This window comes from Staurois parvus, unplaced genomic scaffold (genome assembly GCF_062004578.1).
Source record: "Staurois parvus isolate SC_StPar_1 unplaced genomic scaffold, SC_StPar_1.0 ptg001283l, whole genome shotgun sequence".
In the NCBI taxonomy this organism is placed as follows: Eukaryota; Metazoa; Chordata; class Amphibia; order Anura; family Ranidae; genus Staurois; species Staurois parvus.
In genome coordinates this window covers 1-18551 of record NW_028319079.1, presented here as the reverse complement: position 1 = coordinate 18551, position 18551 = coordinate 1, and the positions used below count along the sequence as shown (strand labels likewise).

The 18551-nt window shown below is 41.5% G+C and overlaps 1 protein-coding gene across 1 annotated transcript; it reads right to left on the bottom strand.

Annotated features, from left to right (window-relative positions):
- Positions 1 to 1657: 1657 nt before the first annotated feature.
- Positions 1658 to 17069, bottom strand: GPA33 (glycoprotein A33; the record flags this gene model as incomplete). Its single annotated transcript, XM_089660834.1, has 4 exons — positions 1658 to 3877; positions 10788 to 10914; positions 15360 to 15476; positions 16905 to 17069. Coding segments are annotated over 4 exons (593 nt in total), but the record flags the coding sequence as incomplete, so codon positions are not given.
- Between the last annotated feature and the right edge of the window lie 1482 nt (positions 17070 to 18551).

Below are 18551 nucleotides of genomic sequence, written 5' to 3'. Positions count from 1 at the left end.
TGAACGTGGAGTGGTTGTTGGTGCCAGATTAACCACTTGCCTACCAGGCACTTATACCCCCTTCTTTACCAGGCCAATTTTCAGCTTTCAGCGCTGCCGCACTTTGATTGACAATTGCGCGGTCATGCAACATTGTACCCATATGAAATTTTGATCATTTTTTTTCTCACAAATAGAGCTTTCTTTTGGTGGTATTTAATCGCCACTGGGCACTTTACTTTTTGCGCTATAAAAAAAAAAAGTGCAAAAAAATTTGAAAAAAAAAAAAAGTTTGTTTCTTTTATAACATTTTTCAAACAGGTATTTTGTCTCCTTCACTGATGTGCGTTGATGAGCCAGCACTGATGGGCACTGATAGGCGGCACTGATGGGCACTGATAGGCAGCACTAATGAGGTGGCACGGATAGGCGGCACTGATAGACAGCACTAATTAGGGGTCATGGATAGGCGGCACTAATATGCAGCACTGATAGGCGGCACTGATAGGTGACACTGATGATGGGTACTGATAGACAGCACTGACTGGCATCACTGCTGGGCACTGACTGGCAGCACTGACTGGCACAACCCCTGGGCACTGACTGGTGGCACTGACTGGCAGCACTGCTGGGCTGCACTGGTGGGCGGCACTGGTGGGCACAGGTAGGTGGCACTGCAGAGTGGCACAGGTGGGTGCACTGCTGGGCACAGGTGGGTGCACTGCTGGGCACAGGTGGGCGGAGCTAGTGCTGGACGGAACTTGCGGGTGGCACTGCTGGGCACCGATCATCAGGGCACTGATCATCAGTGCCCTGATGATCGGTGCCGATCCCCGCTCTGACAACTGCCGGTTCTCGGCAGTACTTTCCTCACGATCTGACAGCGTGAGGAAAGTGCAGCCGAGAACCGGCACTTGCATTTCCCTCTGATCAGCGTGTCATTGGACACCGCTGATCACGTGGTAAAAGGCCGCTGTGATTGGCCTTTTACCACATCACGTGATCAGCTGTGTCCGTAGGACACAGCGATCACGGAGATCGCCGGGTGCGCACCCCCTGGGGCGCGCAGGAGAGCGCGTTCTGGGAGGACATCATATGACGTCCACCCAGAACTGGCCGGCCGCAGTGAAGCCGTCATTCGGCTATCTGCGGTCGGCAACTGGTTAACTGGTCTGAGTATTTCAAAAATTGCTGCTACTATCTAAAATCTACTGGGATTTTCACACACAACCATCTCTAGGGTTTACAGCAAATGGTCTAAAAAAGAAAAAATATCCAGTGAGCTGCAGTTCTGTGGACGAAAATGCTTTGTTAATGTTGTTGGTCAGAGGAGAATGGGCAGACTAGTTCAAGGTGATAGAAAGGCAACAGTAACTCATGTCAATATGGACCAAAATCTCTGGAGGAATGTTTCCAACACCTTGTTGAATCTATTCCATGAAGAATTAAGGCAGTTCTAAAGGCAAAAGGGGGTCCAACCCAGTACTAGCAAGGTGTACCTAATAAAGTGGCCGGTGAGTGTATATAGACATCCTGGAGGAGTATACTGTACATTATATTGGGCCCTTTCATTATCGGATGTGTTATTTTGCTAGTCATGAATATTGCACTTCTGATAAAATGGTAAGCAGTAATTCCTAGTTTTATCATTTATACAATAAGTAGAACAAAAAAAAAATACTAGAATAAGACTTTTATTTTTTCTTCTACTTGCAACAAAAAAAATCTGTAAAACCGGTGTATGTACATATACAGTCTATTAAAAGGTTCATAACTTTAACGATGAATGTAAGAATTTTTTGTTTTTCATTTTTTTAAATAGGTCTAATGCAATTTACATTTTAAAACCCAAGCTATACATTTTTTGGTCTCGTTATAAAATTTCATGCCTAACTTCTCTTGCAGTTACAGCTCTGAGCATCCAGTCATACTTCAGAAATGTTTCTTTTTCAGGCAAAAAGCCACCAATTCATAGTGCCTTCAGATAACCCAGTTAGCATGGTTTTTCCCTTTTTGCAGTCCCTCACTGCTCAGTCGGAGCCCTTGAGGTTTTGTTAGCACAAAGTAGAGAGGAACTGCGAACTGACATGCTTCTGTATGTGGGAGGAGCATGTGTCCTTCCCCATGTATAAGGTGTGACAATTTAATTCCCGCGGTGTAGCACTATGGTGACGAGTCGCACAGCCATTCACACTCAAACATGTTCTGTACACTAGCCTGGGTCGCAGACCAGTTGACTCAGTCTTTACCGAGTAGTAGAACTAACAAGTGTGTGCATTACAGTGTTAGCAGAAAATGAGTGACAGTGTGAAAATTGGCAAAAAGTTGCACTTCTTGGGCCTTTTCCTCCAAACATTCTCCACCACGACAATGCTCCTGCACATGATGTGTGAAGTGCTTGGGAGTTTCTGGCCTAGAAATCAATTACCAAACTAGACCAACCACCTTATTCCCCTGATTTAGCACCCTGCGACTTTTGGCTGGTTCCAAAATGTAAATAAATAAAAATATCTTATATGGACACAGATTTGATGACATTCCAGACACCCAGTGCCCCATGACAAAGATAATGCACAGCATGCCGAAAAACGAATTCCAGGAATGTTTCCCGCAGTGGCACAATCTCATCACAAGGGGATTACTTTGAAGGTGACAACAGCCATTAGTGTAGTGTTAAACAGTTTTTTTTTTTTCACTTTACAGTACATTCTGGGAATTAAATTGTCAAGCCTTGTACTTGCTCAGTCAATTGCCGGACCTGAATGACTTTACACAGCGAACGGTACCAGCATTATCAAAACGCCTGTGCATGGAGCCTTAAAGGGAAAAATAAAAAATAAATAAAAAAAAAAAAAAAAAAAAAAAAAAAAAAAGGGAGGAAGCAGGATCCACAGCTCGATTAGAAGAGGAGGACCCTTACTCTGTGCAGAAGCAGCAGCCACTCTGCAAAGGTCCTATCTGCTAAACCAGAAAACCAGGGCCTGAGCTCTCCACTTAGCAGGGAGTTTGAGCTTTGCCGATTTCATAACTATAGGTCTGACTCAGCAGGGGAATGCCAGACCTTTGCAGAGAGACCTCTGTCTCTCTTGCCAAACCCCCTCCCTGGAGAACAAGGAATGTTGGCAGGGGCAGATTTTTCTACCAAGGCTGGTAGCAGCTTTTGCACACCTTTTGGTTTGAGGCATCTGGAATGGATTTTGGTCATTTAAACGAAAGACTCATTTGGGCTTTAACATATTGTATATCAAAATACACAGAAAACATTGCAACAGTTAGAGGGGGGAAAAAAAAAATGCATATAAAAAGGAAGAAAAACAAAAAAGAAAAAAAAAGGGAAAAAAATAGATGCAGTTGTAAGCTGGAACCATGTATACATTCTTACACTCTGCCTCATCATATATTAGAACAAATATCTTGTATTTAACCAAAAAAAGGAATTAAAAGCACAAATCGAAAAATGCATATTAAAAAAAAAAAAAAAAAAATATATGCAGTTGTAAGCTGGAACCATGTATGAATTCTTACACTCTGCCTCATCATATATTAAAACAAAATCTCTTGTGTTTAGTGACCAGGCTCATTTGTAATTGAATGATAAACGTTGGTTGCTATAGGCAATACATGATTCATTCATTCCTTTAGCCCTGTTCCGCTTCCACCTACAGTATAAAAATACTTCAATCAGGGTCTCTAGGTACTTATTTTACATGGTATTCAGGCATTGACCACCAATTTGGGTTTATTAGCAGGTGGCATGGGTGGTCTGCGCTGGTCATGGTCCTCCAGGTCATCTTCATCATACTCCTCCTGGTGGTATTGTTGTTGCTGCTGCTGTGGCTGTTTTACTTGAGCCTTCTGTGGGGGGTGATCAGACTCCTCTTCCTCCTCATCTCTTTCACTAAAAAAGGAAACCAATAATCTGCTGTTATCGAGCAATCTTACAGAAGAGCGAAGGTACGGTGTGCAATGCAGAGTAAGACGACCTTAAGGCTGTTACTTAACCGCTTGCCGGCAGCTACATGCTGGGCGGGGGGGGGGGGGGGGGCGTACCTGTACATCGCTGCCTGTTTCCAAGCACAACCCCCCTGCCAACCTGTGCTGTGGTTGGATAAAAGCACAAGTTTGTCAGCAGGTTTCAGCCAATGATTTTTGCTGTATACCTGCTGATTGGCTGTAGCCAATCACGGCACAGAGTTCTGTGTTCACAAACACACAGAACTCTGTACACAGACAACAATCTGGTGGTTTCTCCTCCCTGAAATCAAATCGGAGTTCAAGGAGAAGAAGCAGCCAGATCTGTGAGTAAAAGCAACACACAGTACATATTGTTAGGCACACAGTTAACCCCTTGATGTTAACCCCTTTCCAGCCAGTGTTACAGTACAGTATTATTACTATTGGTGTCCGTGTTAGTATCCCTCCCAGCCAGTGTCTGTTGGCGCCAGATCACCTTCAACATTATCACAGTCACACTACAAGTCGCTGATCACCGCCATTGCAAGTATAGCGTCCAGTATGTATACCGTAGTTTGGTTTCTGTGAAAGTTTTATAACCTCTACAAATAAAATGCACTTACCAAAAGATGTAGCAAAATACATTTGGGCTAAATTTAAAAAAAAAAGTGATTTTATTTTTGGATAGGTTATATAACAAACTAGAAAACATCTTTTTTTAAAAAAAAAAATATTCAGCCTTTTTTGGTTTATAGAATATAAAAAAAAAAAAAAAATGTAAAAAAGCACACAAATAGCAGTGATCAAATACCACCAAAAGAAAGCCCTATTTGTGTGGAAAAAATTATTTAACATTTTACTTGGGTACAGTATTGCATGACCGAGCAATTGCCAGTTAAAGTAACACAATGCTGAATAGTAAAAATGCGCCGGTCATGAAGGGGGTTAAAGCCTTCAGGAGGTTAGAGAGTCAGTCTAGCCAAAATCTGTTTACTTCTTGGTCGGTGGGCCACACTTTTAGCTTCTGATATTCAAGAAGGGCAAATTTGAAAATGGCTTTACAGCTTGGATCAATTGCCACCAGTTATGAAGAGATAATAACAGCAGTAGGTTGAAGCTTCATGTCATAGCTTCACATTTAGTGCTGTGGTCGGAGCTTGAACCTCTTGCTGTCCGCCTGCTGTTTATAAATGGCAGGGCGGTGGCAGTCCAGGGGCGGGTTGCCGTTCATAAACGGCACCCGCCTTTTCTAGCTGTGCGCGCTCCCTGGGAGCGAGCAGCACCGCGATCCGGTGCCCGCCGTGTCCTCCGGACACAGTGAAACACCGATCGTCGGACGGGACCTCTGTATGAGGTCCCAATCGTGATCACTGATTGGCGAATCAGTGATCACATGCAAAGTAGTAAGCAAGATGTCACTTGTGACATCATTGCTTCCTACGTGTGAAATCTGTGAATGATCACAGAGGTCACATGGTACAAGGCTATTCACAACAGCCTTGTTCCATGTGACAAGCTGTGACCAATCACAGCTCACTCAGTACTTCTCAATGACTGCAAGAATGCAGACAGAGAGAAAGAGAAATGATTGCTTTTACATCCTATATGGGTGTAAAAGCAATCAGTGTAAAAAAAAAAAAAAAATCATCACCCCCCACAAGTACTACTAGGGTGACAGTATGTAAAAAAATAAAAAATAATATAAAAAAAATAAAAATGTAAAAAAAGGTTTAAAAATTATAATTTTTGGTTATAAACTAATTTGGATTTTTTTTTTTTACTAAAAAAATAACGAAATAAATTTTGGCCAAGATTTATGATGAAATATTATTTATTTGCAAAATTCTATTTAAAAAAACACTTTTTTTCAAAATTTTTGGACTTTTTCATTTACATAGTAAAAAAAAAATAAAAATCCCAGCGGTGAATAAATACCACCAAAATAAAGCTTTATCTGTCCCAAACAAATGGTAAAAAATTCATATGGGTACAGTGTTGCATGACCGCACAATTGTCATTCAAAGTGTGATAGCGCTGAAAGCTAAAAATTAGCCTGGACAGGAAGGGGGTAAAAGTGTCCGGACAGGAAGTGGTTAACTAGGAGCGGTGATCCTGCCACTGAAGCCTTTGAGGAAAAAAAAAAGTAAAGGAGAGGAAAAAAAAAAAAAAGGAAGAAGACGAAGAAGAAGCCACCAAGCTATTCAAACCAATGGCATCCACCAAGAAAATCCACCAACATTTAAGGCAATGTTTCTTCAGTCACCCTCTAAAATTATGGACAGTCTCCAGGCACCCCATTCTAAAATGTATAAAAACTATTCTAATAGTTTTACAAAAATACATCAACATCCACATGCTGGACACCCAATGTTAGAGGCAGGGGTGTATTTAGGTTTCGTGCTGCCCTAGGCAACATAAAAATCGCCGCCCCCTTCTTCACAGAGAGACCCTGACAAACACCCCCCTCCCTCACGATAAGATCCTGACATTGACCCCCCAACTGAGAGAGCCTTCCACTACCACCGCCCCATGCACACTGGCAACCCCCCCCCCACACACACACCCCGGCAAGAGAGAAGACCCTCACTTTCACAGCTGCCAGACATCCCCGGGAACAAGAGTCAGGCTCTGCATACATCATCAAGCAGCCCCTCTCAGATCCCATCTGGTCCCCATGCTGCGTGTGTCCTTTCTTTCTACCATCCCTTCTTTTGGGGGGTGGCGCTGCCCCCCTGAAAAATACTGCTGCCCCCCTAAAAAAAATGCCGCCCTAGGCACATGCTTTGTGGTAAATACGCCCCTGGTTAGAGGGGATTTATTCTGCCAAAGCAAATACACTTTTGCACACTGGTACCGACTAGTATTCCAAGGTTTCTCTTCTCCCTCAGTTTTTCTCCATTGCTCAGCTAATGTGACCCCAGCAGTGACAGAGGGGGGCAGGGGAGGGTCAAACAAGGATGCGGTGACAACCAACATCCTCCGGCTAGAAGGTTGTAATGCTTGATCTGCTTCTAGATAACCGTGTGTGCTCTCCAGCGCTCCAGGAAATAAAATGCCAAAAGGAGACCAAGGGAACCAGGGCAGGAGTGGCCTAAAGACAATGCTTTAGGGATGCAGCCCTCCTCAAACGGGGGAAATCAACCACTGGGAAAAGAGCAGACAGGTGGCTCAAACACCAAGATCATTATCCAAGATTTATTCAAAAGGAGTAAAAGACAAAAAAAAAAAAAAACAAACATACTCAAAGACATAGCATGTATAAAAAGCTTTTGTATAAAAGATGGCTGCAAAAAACGGGCAAGGTGTTCCAACTGTCAGTGTGGTCAAATGGCTGACGAGTTTTGGGGACGAGTCCCTTTCCTCAGAGCTACTCGGAGGAAAGGGACTCGTCCCCGAAATGGCCATCTCCATTATACATGCTATGTCTGGAAGTATGTTTTTGTCTTTTACTCCTTTGAATAAATCTTAGATAATGAACTAGGTGTTTGCGCCACTTGTCTGCTTTTTTTTTTTTTTATCTGCTTCTAGCTCATACACAATATTTGGTAAATTTTTAGGTATTTTGACAAGGCACCTCTAAAGAGACACCCTGGATGAAAAAGGTGATTTTAAGACTTCTTTCACATCATATGTGCAGAACTGATGAAAAACAGATTTCACTTGCAGAGACATCAGTACACATCAGTTTTCTTACACGCTTCAATGCGTTTTATACACGTTGAAGATTCCTGCGCAGAACAAAAACTGCACGCAATACTAGTGTTGTGGTGTGAACAGGGCACATAGGGGAGAATAATTGGTTTTCATTTTGCCCTTGCAGAACGTTTTCAGAAAAACTCATGTCTGCACTATAGTGTGAACAAGCCCTTTAAGAGTTTTTCTGCAAAGGCACAACGAAAGCAATGGTTCTCCATTTGCCCTGTTCACACTACAACACTAGTATCATGCAGATTTTTTTCTGCGTAGGAATCTGCAACATGTATATTAAAAAAAAAAAAAAAAAACTCATTAAAGAGTGCATGAAAACCAACGTTAAACTAGTGGTTCTAAATGCTCATGATCTTTTACCTTCATACATTCTATGCATGAAGGTAAAACAAAAAACAAAACAAAAACAAAAAAAAAAAAAAACAAAAAAAAAAAAAACCACACCTGTGTGCAGCACGCGCCACCCCCCCTCCAATCCTTACCTGAGCCCCCTCCAATCCAGCAATGCCTCAACTGTATTGGGACTCTCCCTCGTCATTGACTGAGACAGCAGCGGGTGTTCATTGGCTCCTGCTGCTGTCAATCACAGCCAGTGAGCCAATGAGGAGAGAGAGGGGGGGTGGGACTGAACCACGGCTATTATTATACAGTATTTATATAGCGCCAAATGGTATGCTCAGCGCTGTACAATATCAGGCGGGACAGAACATGAGACAATACAGTAACAAAACAATACACAAGGGGTTCGAGGGCCCTGCTCTTTCGAGCTTACAATCTAGGAGATGTGAGTCTTATGGCGCAGAGAGCAGTGGCTCGGGAGCAAGCATGTAGCGGTGACCCTGGGGCAAGCAGCTGTCCCTGGGGGCACCGCTTGAGGTAAGCCATAGCACCGGCGGGGGGACCCGAAAAAGAAGAGGATCGGGGCAGTTCTGTGCAAAACTACTGCACAGAGCAGGTAAGTATGACAGGTTTGTTATTTTATTTAAAAAAAAAAAAAAAAAAAAAATTAAGCTTTAGTATAACTAAGTGGAGCTAGAACGGCAATTTTCTTTTAGTATAAAACAGACTTGTCACTTACTCCTAGACTTTAGTTCTTTAATAGTAAAGACACAGTATAAGTGCTTTATGTGGGCCTACAAGGTGCTCATAGATGGACTATGGTGGCCCTACTGCTAAACAATCCTGAATACAAATATGCATTCCATACACGACTTTTTCGATTTGCCCACAAAACGAAAGTTCATATCAACTTGTCTGATATGGAGGATGAGTACAAAAGTGCCAGTCTGCCCAAAGCTGTAAGAAGAGGACTGCTCTTTGTGACCAGCAACAGTCCCACTTGTACATATACCTGCAGGTCCAAATGACTTCAAGGTTACCAATTAATCAGCACTAGCTACTGCTTCCCACCAGAACCTCCAACTGAGTGGTTCCCAACATAGCTCTCATTACACATCCCTGTCTACTATCCCACAAAAACAAATGGAATAATGCATACAGGAAAAATGTTTGACTCATGTAGACAAAGCATTTCAGATTGCAGACCTTGTTGGCCCTTCTGGAAGGCCAATCAAGTCTTAGTGGTTCAAGTGAACATCTTGGCTTGCAATGCTGCCTCTTGCTCTGGCTAGGCTTTCCAAAACTGGTCAACAAGGTCTTCAGTTTCATACACTTTGTCTACGCCAGTTAACTCTTTGTCTCTGTCAGATCCCTCTATGCATCACACCATCTATGTTGAGAGGAACTGTGGGGAATTCTGCGTAATAAGAGCCATGTTGGTGACCATTCAGTGGGTTCTTCAAGGATCTGGTGGAAAGTAGTAGCCAGGGCCGATTTATTTGTCCTGCTGAGATCAGTTGGACATGAAAAGTATCTGGACAAGCATGACTGCTGCTGGCCATGCAAGAGGAGCATTGTTCTTACACTTCTGGGTCACTTTAGGACTTAAAGTACATGTGAACCCTTAACCTTGTAAAAGAACCCATTCAGGTTAAAATAGAATTAAAAAAAAGACAAAACAAAAAACAAAAAAAAAAAAAAAAAACTTTGTACATAGATTAAAAATATATATATATAAAATATATAATAATAATAATAATAATAATAATAATAATAATAATAATAATGCTCCATGCACACTGGGCATTTTAATAATGCTGGTAACAGTTGTGTAAAGTCACACAAAAAAAAATAATTTCTCTCAGCGTTTAGCTGCATTTCATGTTTTTTTTAATCAAAAACATTTTCTTTTTTTTTGCTCAAAAAAGTCCAAAAAATGCCAGTTTGCGGCGTTTTTCAGCATTCGAGTGTCTTTACAGGTAAAAAAAAAAAAAAAAAACCCTCTAGAAACCCACTAGTTCTGAGGTTTTTCCCCAGCCAAAAAACACCTCTTCCAAAAAACGCTGATTACAGTCTGTGTGTGCATGGACACAGAGTAACATGCTGGGGAGTTTATTGGCTGTAGAAAAAAAAAAAACACACCAAAAGCAGCAGCTGTAAAAACGTCCAGTGTGCATGAAGACTAATAATGTAATGTAAATACCTTTTTTCTTTCTGTTCTCATGCATAAGGGGCTTAGATTGCAGGGTGGTGCCAACAAGAAAAAGCAGTATACTGATCTTCCCAGTGAATATCTTACCATTAGATGACAGACAGGCTGTACTCCCAGCAAAACCAGAAAACTGACTACACTGGGAAAGATGTTCTCATGCCCAGCATGATCAGTTTGAAATAGGAAAGCGGGAAGACTGGCAGAATCACCATTTCACACATAGGAAGCAATTAAAATTAAATAAAATAAATAAAATCTTTTTTTTTTGTAACACAAGCACATGGTACAGCAGCCACATGTCAGGAATATGAAATGTTGGGGTAACAAATACTTTAAAATGTATACACATCCCCAACTGCAGATATTAGAACTGGGCCATTGGGCGAGTTACTTGCCCAATTGGAAGGGGTCAGAACTGCCTTAACAGTAAGGTGTTTATTCTGGATGTAGTTTGTTGCATTTGAGAGAAGACTGAAAATCGTACTGCAGAGCATGATCCCTGTATGGTTTATGTAACACAGGTCTGAGCTGAGAACATTTGGGGGAAAGTGGTTCACCCCTAACACACGTCTGTTGGGTCATCATGTTAACTTACGCCATCTCATAATCTTCCTTCTCTTCTCTATCACGGCAGCAACAGCAGTAAGCGATGATACCGATGACTATGATCCCAGCCAGGCTTCCTCCAATCACACCAGCATAGAGGGCGATGTTCATAGACGCTGTTGAGGAACAAAAAAGAAAAAAAAAATGTATACAGTGACTGGGTTTCTGCTTTTGATACACACATAAATACACAACACAATATTAAAACTAATTACAACACATGCTAAAAATTGCATAAGAAGAGGTTACCTTCAGTGAATACTACAGATCAGAATGATCAACAGATGTAGACTCCTGAGGTTCTACTAAAATCTTGACTGCTGTAAAAGTCAAACTTTGCCCCGCCCTCTCGAGCCTTCCTATTAGTCAGAGCGGCTGTTCTTGACAGTAAAGGACCAATAGGAAGATTCGTGATGGATGGGGGAAGGACTGCCTCCAATGGAAAAATTGCAACCTCCATAAATATCTTTAGATCATTTTGACATGGGGTTATCACATCTATTTATGAGTTTTTAATTCACATGCTGTATGAATTGCAAATGGGACTGGGAACAGAAAAAAATACCACGAAAGTGAACAGTCATCAAGAGGAGCAAAGCAGACGAATCAGCAACCAGCTTGTCATCTTTACTCCAGAATTGTTCAAACCAAAAGGGCAAATAAAAGCAAAAACAGGCTTTGTTTAGGGTTTCAGACCATGCAAGCTCTTTAGAGAAGCCATCAAGCCCAACTCATCATCCTGAGTGTTTTTCTGTTTCAATGATGTTTATTAAGATTTTACAACTGATAAAACAGTTGTACAATGTGCAAAAACATAAGGTGGTAAGAAGGATCTCAAGGCATAAAAATGCCAAAAGCATGCCTAGTATTGCATTCAAAACATAAAGAACTAAAAAGGTACCAGGGGTTAGAAAGATGTAGAGATATGGCAACAAGCCACCCAAAGCAAGAAATAAAGATGCGTGTTACTCAGAAAACTGATCAGAACCAGTACAGCATTGAGCCTCCGGTGGTGGGCAGTGTTCCCAGAAAAGGCCTATGCTGTCCTGAATGGTACAAAGCAGGGGCGGACTGACCATTTGGAAACGCGGGCATTGCCCGAGGGCCCGGGGTCAGTAGGGGGCCCCATGAGATGCCCCTGGTACCTTTTTCATAGGCTTTTTTGAGTTTGGGCAAGGACACAGGGGCCCCATGATCCCCTATAGCCCGGGGGCCCCATGAGTTGTCAGTCCGCCCCTGGTACAAAGCGCCCCGTATGGAGGAAACGAAAAGTCTGGACATGCCTTGACATAGCCTCACGTCTTGACAAGCCCTCAGACTGGCCTAAGCAGCAGAAGAAAGAAAGAAGAAGAGAAAAAGACAAAAAGGAGGAAAAAGGACAAATACGAAAGAAAGGAGGGAAAAAAAGGGGGGGGGGTAGGAAAGTAGTGAGTAGGTGGGGGAAGGGTCAAAACAAGACCGGGAAGGGCACGCAACCCGGAGCAGACCCCTATAATGTAATGATGGGCCAGTTAAAGCAACCACAGAGTCATTTGCGCTTCCCCCCCCCCCCAATAGTTGGAGATCCATGGGTTCCAAATCTTACATTTCTTGGTCTTGTTCTACCCATTATCCTGGGTGTTTTTACATTGTTGCATTTGTTCCAGAACAAGATTGATCACAAGTCATCATTGGTGCTTTAAATGCATTCTACAGTGAGCGGCATGCAGCAGGTTAATGTGTTTTCCATATAAAAGAAAGACATTTTCCATTCCACCTGTTCACAGCTAGGAACAAGGCAGGAGCAAACCAAGGCAAAACACAGCACATAAAATACTAAAAAAAAAGTTTTGCCTTTAGTTATACTTTAACTATTCTGTGCCCAGATTTCAGCTTTAAAGAGAATATCTGAGCAAAATTAAAAAAAAAATAAAAAAAAAAATCATCATTCAGTACATCTCTGCAACATGTGCCCTGCATGAGGAAAGTACTGCCGATAACTGGCAATTGTCAGAGGAAGGATCGGCACAGATCATCAGGGCACTGATGATCAGTGCCCAGCAGTGCCACCAACCTGTGCCCATCAGTGCCTGGTAGTGCGACCCACCTGTACTCATCAGTGCCGCCCATCAGTGCCAGTCAGTGCCAAGCAGTCAGGGCCGCCTATCAATGCCCATCATTGTTGCATATCAGTGCAGCCTCATCAGTGCCACCTATCTATGCCACCTCATCAGTGCCCATCAGTCTCGACCATCAGTGCCACCTCATCAACACACATCAGTGAAGGAGAAAAAAAATTCCCATTTGCAAAATGTAATAGAAACAAAGAAAAACTTTTTTTTTTGTTTTCAAAAAGGTTTGCTTTTTTTTTGTTTATAGCACAAAAAAAAAAAAAAAAAAAAAAAAAAAAAAAAAAAAAAAAAAAAAAAAAAACACACACACACACACACACACACACACACACACACACACACACACACAACACCCAGCGGCGAGAAATGCCACCAAAAGAAAGCTCTATTTGTGTGAAAAAAATTATAAAAATTTCATATAGGTACAGTGTAGCATGACCGCGCAATTGTCATTCAAAGTACAACAATGCTGAAAGCTGAAAATTGGCCTGGGCAGGAAGGGGGTATAAGTGCCCGGTAGGCAAGGGGTTAACACGTGCGATTTGCTGCAGCGAGATTTCTAAAGTAGTTCTTGCATTACTTTTTCTGCATTTTATTGCGATTTCACATACATAGAATAGAATGGAAATCACAATTCAAATCATTGATAATCTTCACGAGTCACAATAAAGTCTTCAGAAATCACACCTGAAATTGCACACAAATCGGTGACTGGTGACTAAGTGACATTTCTGTCTGCTACTTTGTTTCTCCCTCTATTACCATGAATCACTTCTGACCTCTTTTCCTGACACCAAAAGAAAAATAGTGACGGGAGGAACCTCCAGCAGATTGTTCAACTCTCTTCCCTGTGTGAAGGTGAGGGGGGGGGGGTGTCTCTTCCCTCCAAACAGCTCTAAGACTCTGCAGAGCTTGGTGAGGCGAGCTCTAAGTTCAGCTCTCCGCCCCCTGCTTTCTGAACTCTGACAAGCTTTATAAAATTCAGCACTTTGAATGGATGTTAAGAAGGGAAGGTACACAGGTACAACTTATGCAGGAGGATTTGTGTCATCTCTGTGTATCATCTGAGGCCAGCCACTTCACTGGGTATATGTAAGGGTTTACAACCATTTTAAAAAGTATAACTAAAAGGCAAGACTTTCTTTTTTTTTTAGTTTTGGATAGAGTAGAGTAGAGCGGTATTAGAACATCGGTCAGGTTTTTATTGCTGTCTGTACACCCAATATATTTTTGATTCACCCACTATAGTTATCCTTTTTACAGTTCTCACTAAAAGTGAAAGTAAAAAGAAAATCTCAAATTTTGGGCTGATATCAGAAGCAGAACATGGAAAATCTTCCAATGGGGATACTAGTATTGGTGAGAACCAGGGATTCCCTCGATCTGAAGGGATGTCCTCTCACTTCCTGTTCCTGCTGGCTATGGCACAGGAAGTGAAGGGAAATCTCCCAAAAACGAGACACAGATGATCAAAAAAACAAACAAACAAAAAAACAAACAACTGGAGCTAAAACCCTCCCTTACTCTATCCCAAAAAAAAAAAAAAAAAAGAAAGAAAAAAAATAGTTACACTATTTTTAATCTTTATGCTGCTAGCATTAGTAAATAGATAGGAAGGCATCTTATTTGTTTTAACTTTTTGTTCCCCTTTGGTTGCCTCTTGGTGTCTGGCCCAAGGAAAAATTATAAATGTCATACAGGAGTCTTCATGGTATTCCCCCCTTTCATCTGGAGGAGGGTCAGAGGGCCTCTCTCAGCTAAGTACACCCTCCTGCCTGCATGCCTGTGTTAAGGGTGTTGGGAATACAACAGCATGTACTATACACAGTATTCTGTGTTAATATCACTTGACCAGTAGATGGCACTGTACACTAAGGTTATCAGTTGTGCATTTGTGTAAAGCTTGTTGGTTCTCTCTCTTATCTATTCCTCTCCTCTCTGCTAAGATGTCTGCCATCACTGCCTGCTGAAATGTGCTCTGTATGTTTGTAACTTAAGCCACACAAGTAAAGTCTGAATTCTGCCTCGTCACTACCAGTGTCTTCTATAACACATAACCAACAAAAGGGCAGATGGATTCCAAGAAGTTAACACTACACGAATCTTCTGCCCTTACTCATGGCCATGGCTAGAAATGCTAGGGAGAGTTTTTCAAAATTATTTACAGAAAAATAATGCATGGAGACATGGATGGATGAGTGAGTGGGTTTGCTTTGAATATTAAAAATTAATTCAGAAGAGTTTTTAGTTTGCGATGCTCAGATACCATTTGAGAGGTCGTTAAATTTACGGCAGATCGACACTTATGTTTCTGCACGTGCATTATTTTAAATAGTCAAAATATACAAAAAAAACCTTTATTGGAGAGATTTAGCTCTTAACAAATATATTCTATTAATATGTGTTTAAGCACACAAGTGTTAGTAGGTCTTAAGAGGTTGGTCTCTTACGTTGCATTACTGATAGTGTCATGTTGCAGGAATCCTGTCCAATTTTATTGGTGGATGTGCAAATAAAGAATCCGGAGGTCTCCGTAGATATGTTCTTAAGGGACAAAACACCTCCTTCTGTAGAGAAACACAAATAAAATATATATTTTTAAAATAAATCTATATATCACACACACACACTTTTTAAAAAAAAACTAATTTAAAACACATACCATTTCAAAAAGGTAGAGACGTTGTGTAAAATCTACGTTAAAAACAGCAAGGATTTGCAAATCTTATATTTTATTCACAATAGAAAACATATGAAATGTGTAAAACTGACAAAATGTACCATTTTAAGAAAAAAAAAAAAAAAGGTAACATTTTGAAATGGATGGCAGCAATACTCCTCAATAAAGTTGGGACAGGGTAACAAAAATTGGAAAAGTAAGGTGGTACTGACGAAGAAAAGCTGGAAGAACATTTTTTTCAGCTAATTAGGTTTATTGGCAACAGGCCAGTAACATGACTGGGTAGAAGAGGGACATCTTAGAGAGCCAGAGAGGTTAACCAATCTATGAAAAGCTTTGTCGGAAAAATTTAACAATTGCAGAATAATTTCCCCGCCAAAAAATTGCAAAGACTTTAAATATATCATCTACAGTACATATCAACCAAAAGATTCTGAAAATCTGGAGAAATCTGTAGGCAGGTGCAGTCTGCTTTCTCCACTGTAGGTGGCGCTCAATCTGAGCAGCACTGCAGCTGGAGAGAAAGTCGAGAATCCTGGTCTCTCTATGGTTACCTGGTCCCCTGAGGTGGTGCTCCAGTTGGCTACGTTGCATTCAAGTGTCCCCTGGTGGTTCTCTTGGGTCAACAGAGCCTATTTAAGTGCCTGCCCCCAGGTATGGCATGCATTTGCAAAGTGGATGGTGTAGGGAAAGAGATCCAGTTTGTCAGGGAAATTGTCAGGGAGAAGTTCCAGGTGAGTAGGGATACGCCATCCATCGCAAGCCTCCCCATTGGGACTGGACCGACCAGGTTGCATTTCACCCTCTGAGACAGACACTGTCGGCACATCTGAACCGAATGTATTCTCAAGCTGAACAGAACTGTGAGGGTTTCCTGGCGTGGCGCTCTCCCACTGGGCTGTCTGAAGTTGAGCCTCTCTTTCTATACAAGTTTGTGTTATCTGCAACCTGACTGTTATTACTGCCACCACACCACACTGCACCTACCCACAAATCTCTGTGTGCAAGGGACAAGGCCAAAATCCAATACCGAATGCAAAAATCTTTGGGCCCTCAGACATCACTGCATTAAAAACGGCATGATTCTGTGATTGACATGCACTGTCTGTGAACACAGTTCCCCAAGGCATCCAAAAATTGAAAGGTAAAAGCTCTAAAATTGCAATTGAGCCATAGTTTTAACCCCCCCCCCTTTTGCCTGCAGGGGCCACAATGCTGTAATTCTAAAGTAGTGTGTGTAGGTAGAACCTCCAGAGAACGGTCATTTTTTTTTTCGCCCTCTGTGGCAAGAGAAGCACAACACCTTGACACTTACCTATGGTTGCAGTTGCTGGCAAGGTTCGCAGGGTGTTCTGTGGGGAGAAGATCTGCCAGGTATACTGGGGTACAGGAGACCCCTCTTTGGAAGCACAGGTCAGTTGGATGGCCTGCCCAATCTCTGCAGTACCAACAATGGCACAATCCGGTTTTGATGGGAGCACTGTTAATGGGAAACAAAAAAGGAGTTGGACTTGTAAAATGGTTGATCGGCAGGAAATAGATGCAGATAGAAGCGTACATTTGATCCTAGAAGGGTAGTATGAATAGTTACACACAAACATTTATGGGTCTATTTATATAAAAGTTTGCTGTTTCTAGATGTGTATTCTATTGTAAAGCGCTGAGCAAACTATTGGCACTATATAAATCCTGAATAATAATAATAATAAATAATAAATTTTCTTTGATCGCCAACTCCATCTAGTAGCCACAAGTCATTATTTTCTTGAAATACTGGAATCAGGAAAATACTGCATTAAGGCCACTAGATGGAGCCAGTGAACATAAGGAATGGACATATTAACCACTTCCCATCCAGCCCATGTACAATAACGGCCGGACAGGAGCAGTGCAGGAGCGGATAGCGGTTCATAAACAGCGCCCACATTTTCAGGCTGTGTGTGCTCCCTGGGAGCGCGCGGCACTGCGATCCAGTGCCCAGAGGACCAACGATCGCTGTACGGGACCTCTGTGTGAGGTCCCGATCATGTGATCACTGATTGGCCAATCATTGATCACATGAATAGTAGTAAGCAAGATGTCACTTCTGACATCATCGCTTACTACATGTGAAATCTGTGAATGATCACACAGATCACATGGTACAGGGCTATTCAGAACAGCCTTGTACCATGTGACAAGCTGTGACCAATCACAGCTCTCACTGTATTTCTCAATGGCTGCAAGATTGCAGCCAGAGAAAAGCAGAAATTATTGCTTTTACATCCTTTATAGGTGTAAAAGCAATCAATGTAAAAAAAAAAAAAATTAAAATATATATATTTCACCCCCCCCCCCCCCCCACAAGTAGTACAGTGTCACTATGGTGACACTGTACTGCTAGGGTGAAAGTATGTTAAAATATAAAAAAATAAAAAATGTAAAAAAAGGTTTTTAAAAATTATAATTTTTGGTTATAAACTAAAATTTTTTTTTTTTAACTAAAAAGATAACCGGATAAATTTTGGCCAAGATTTATGAAGATTATTTGCAACATTTTATAAGAAAAACACTTTTTTTTTTCAAAATTTTTTGGACATTTTCATTTATATAGCAAAAAAAATTAAAAATCCCAGTGGTGAATAAATAGCACCAAAATAAAGTTTTTTCTGTCTCAAAAAAATTCAAATGGGTACAGTGTTGCATGACCGCGCAATTGTCATTCAAAGTGTGATAGCGCTGAAAGCTGAAAATTGGCCTGGGCAGGAAGGGGGTGAAAGTGTCCGGACTGGAAGTGGTTAAACACATTACCAGGATTATTCAGGACAGCTGTATAAATGCTGAAAAGACAAAATCACACTCCGTGCTTTTGGACCAAGGCAGCTACACACTATAAGAGGATACGGTTTGTTCGTTTTTCCATTTCTGAGGTTTACAACCACTTTAACATTTCCCTGTCCAATGAATGTGATGGTTATAGAAC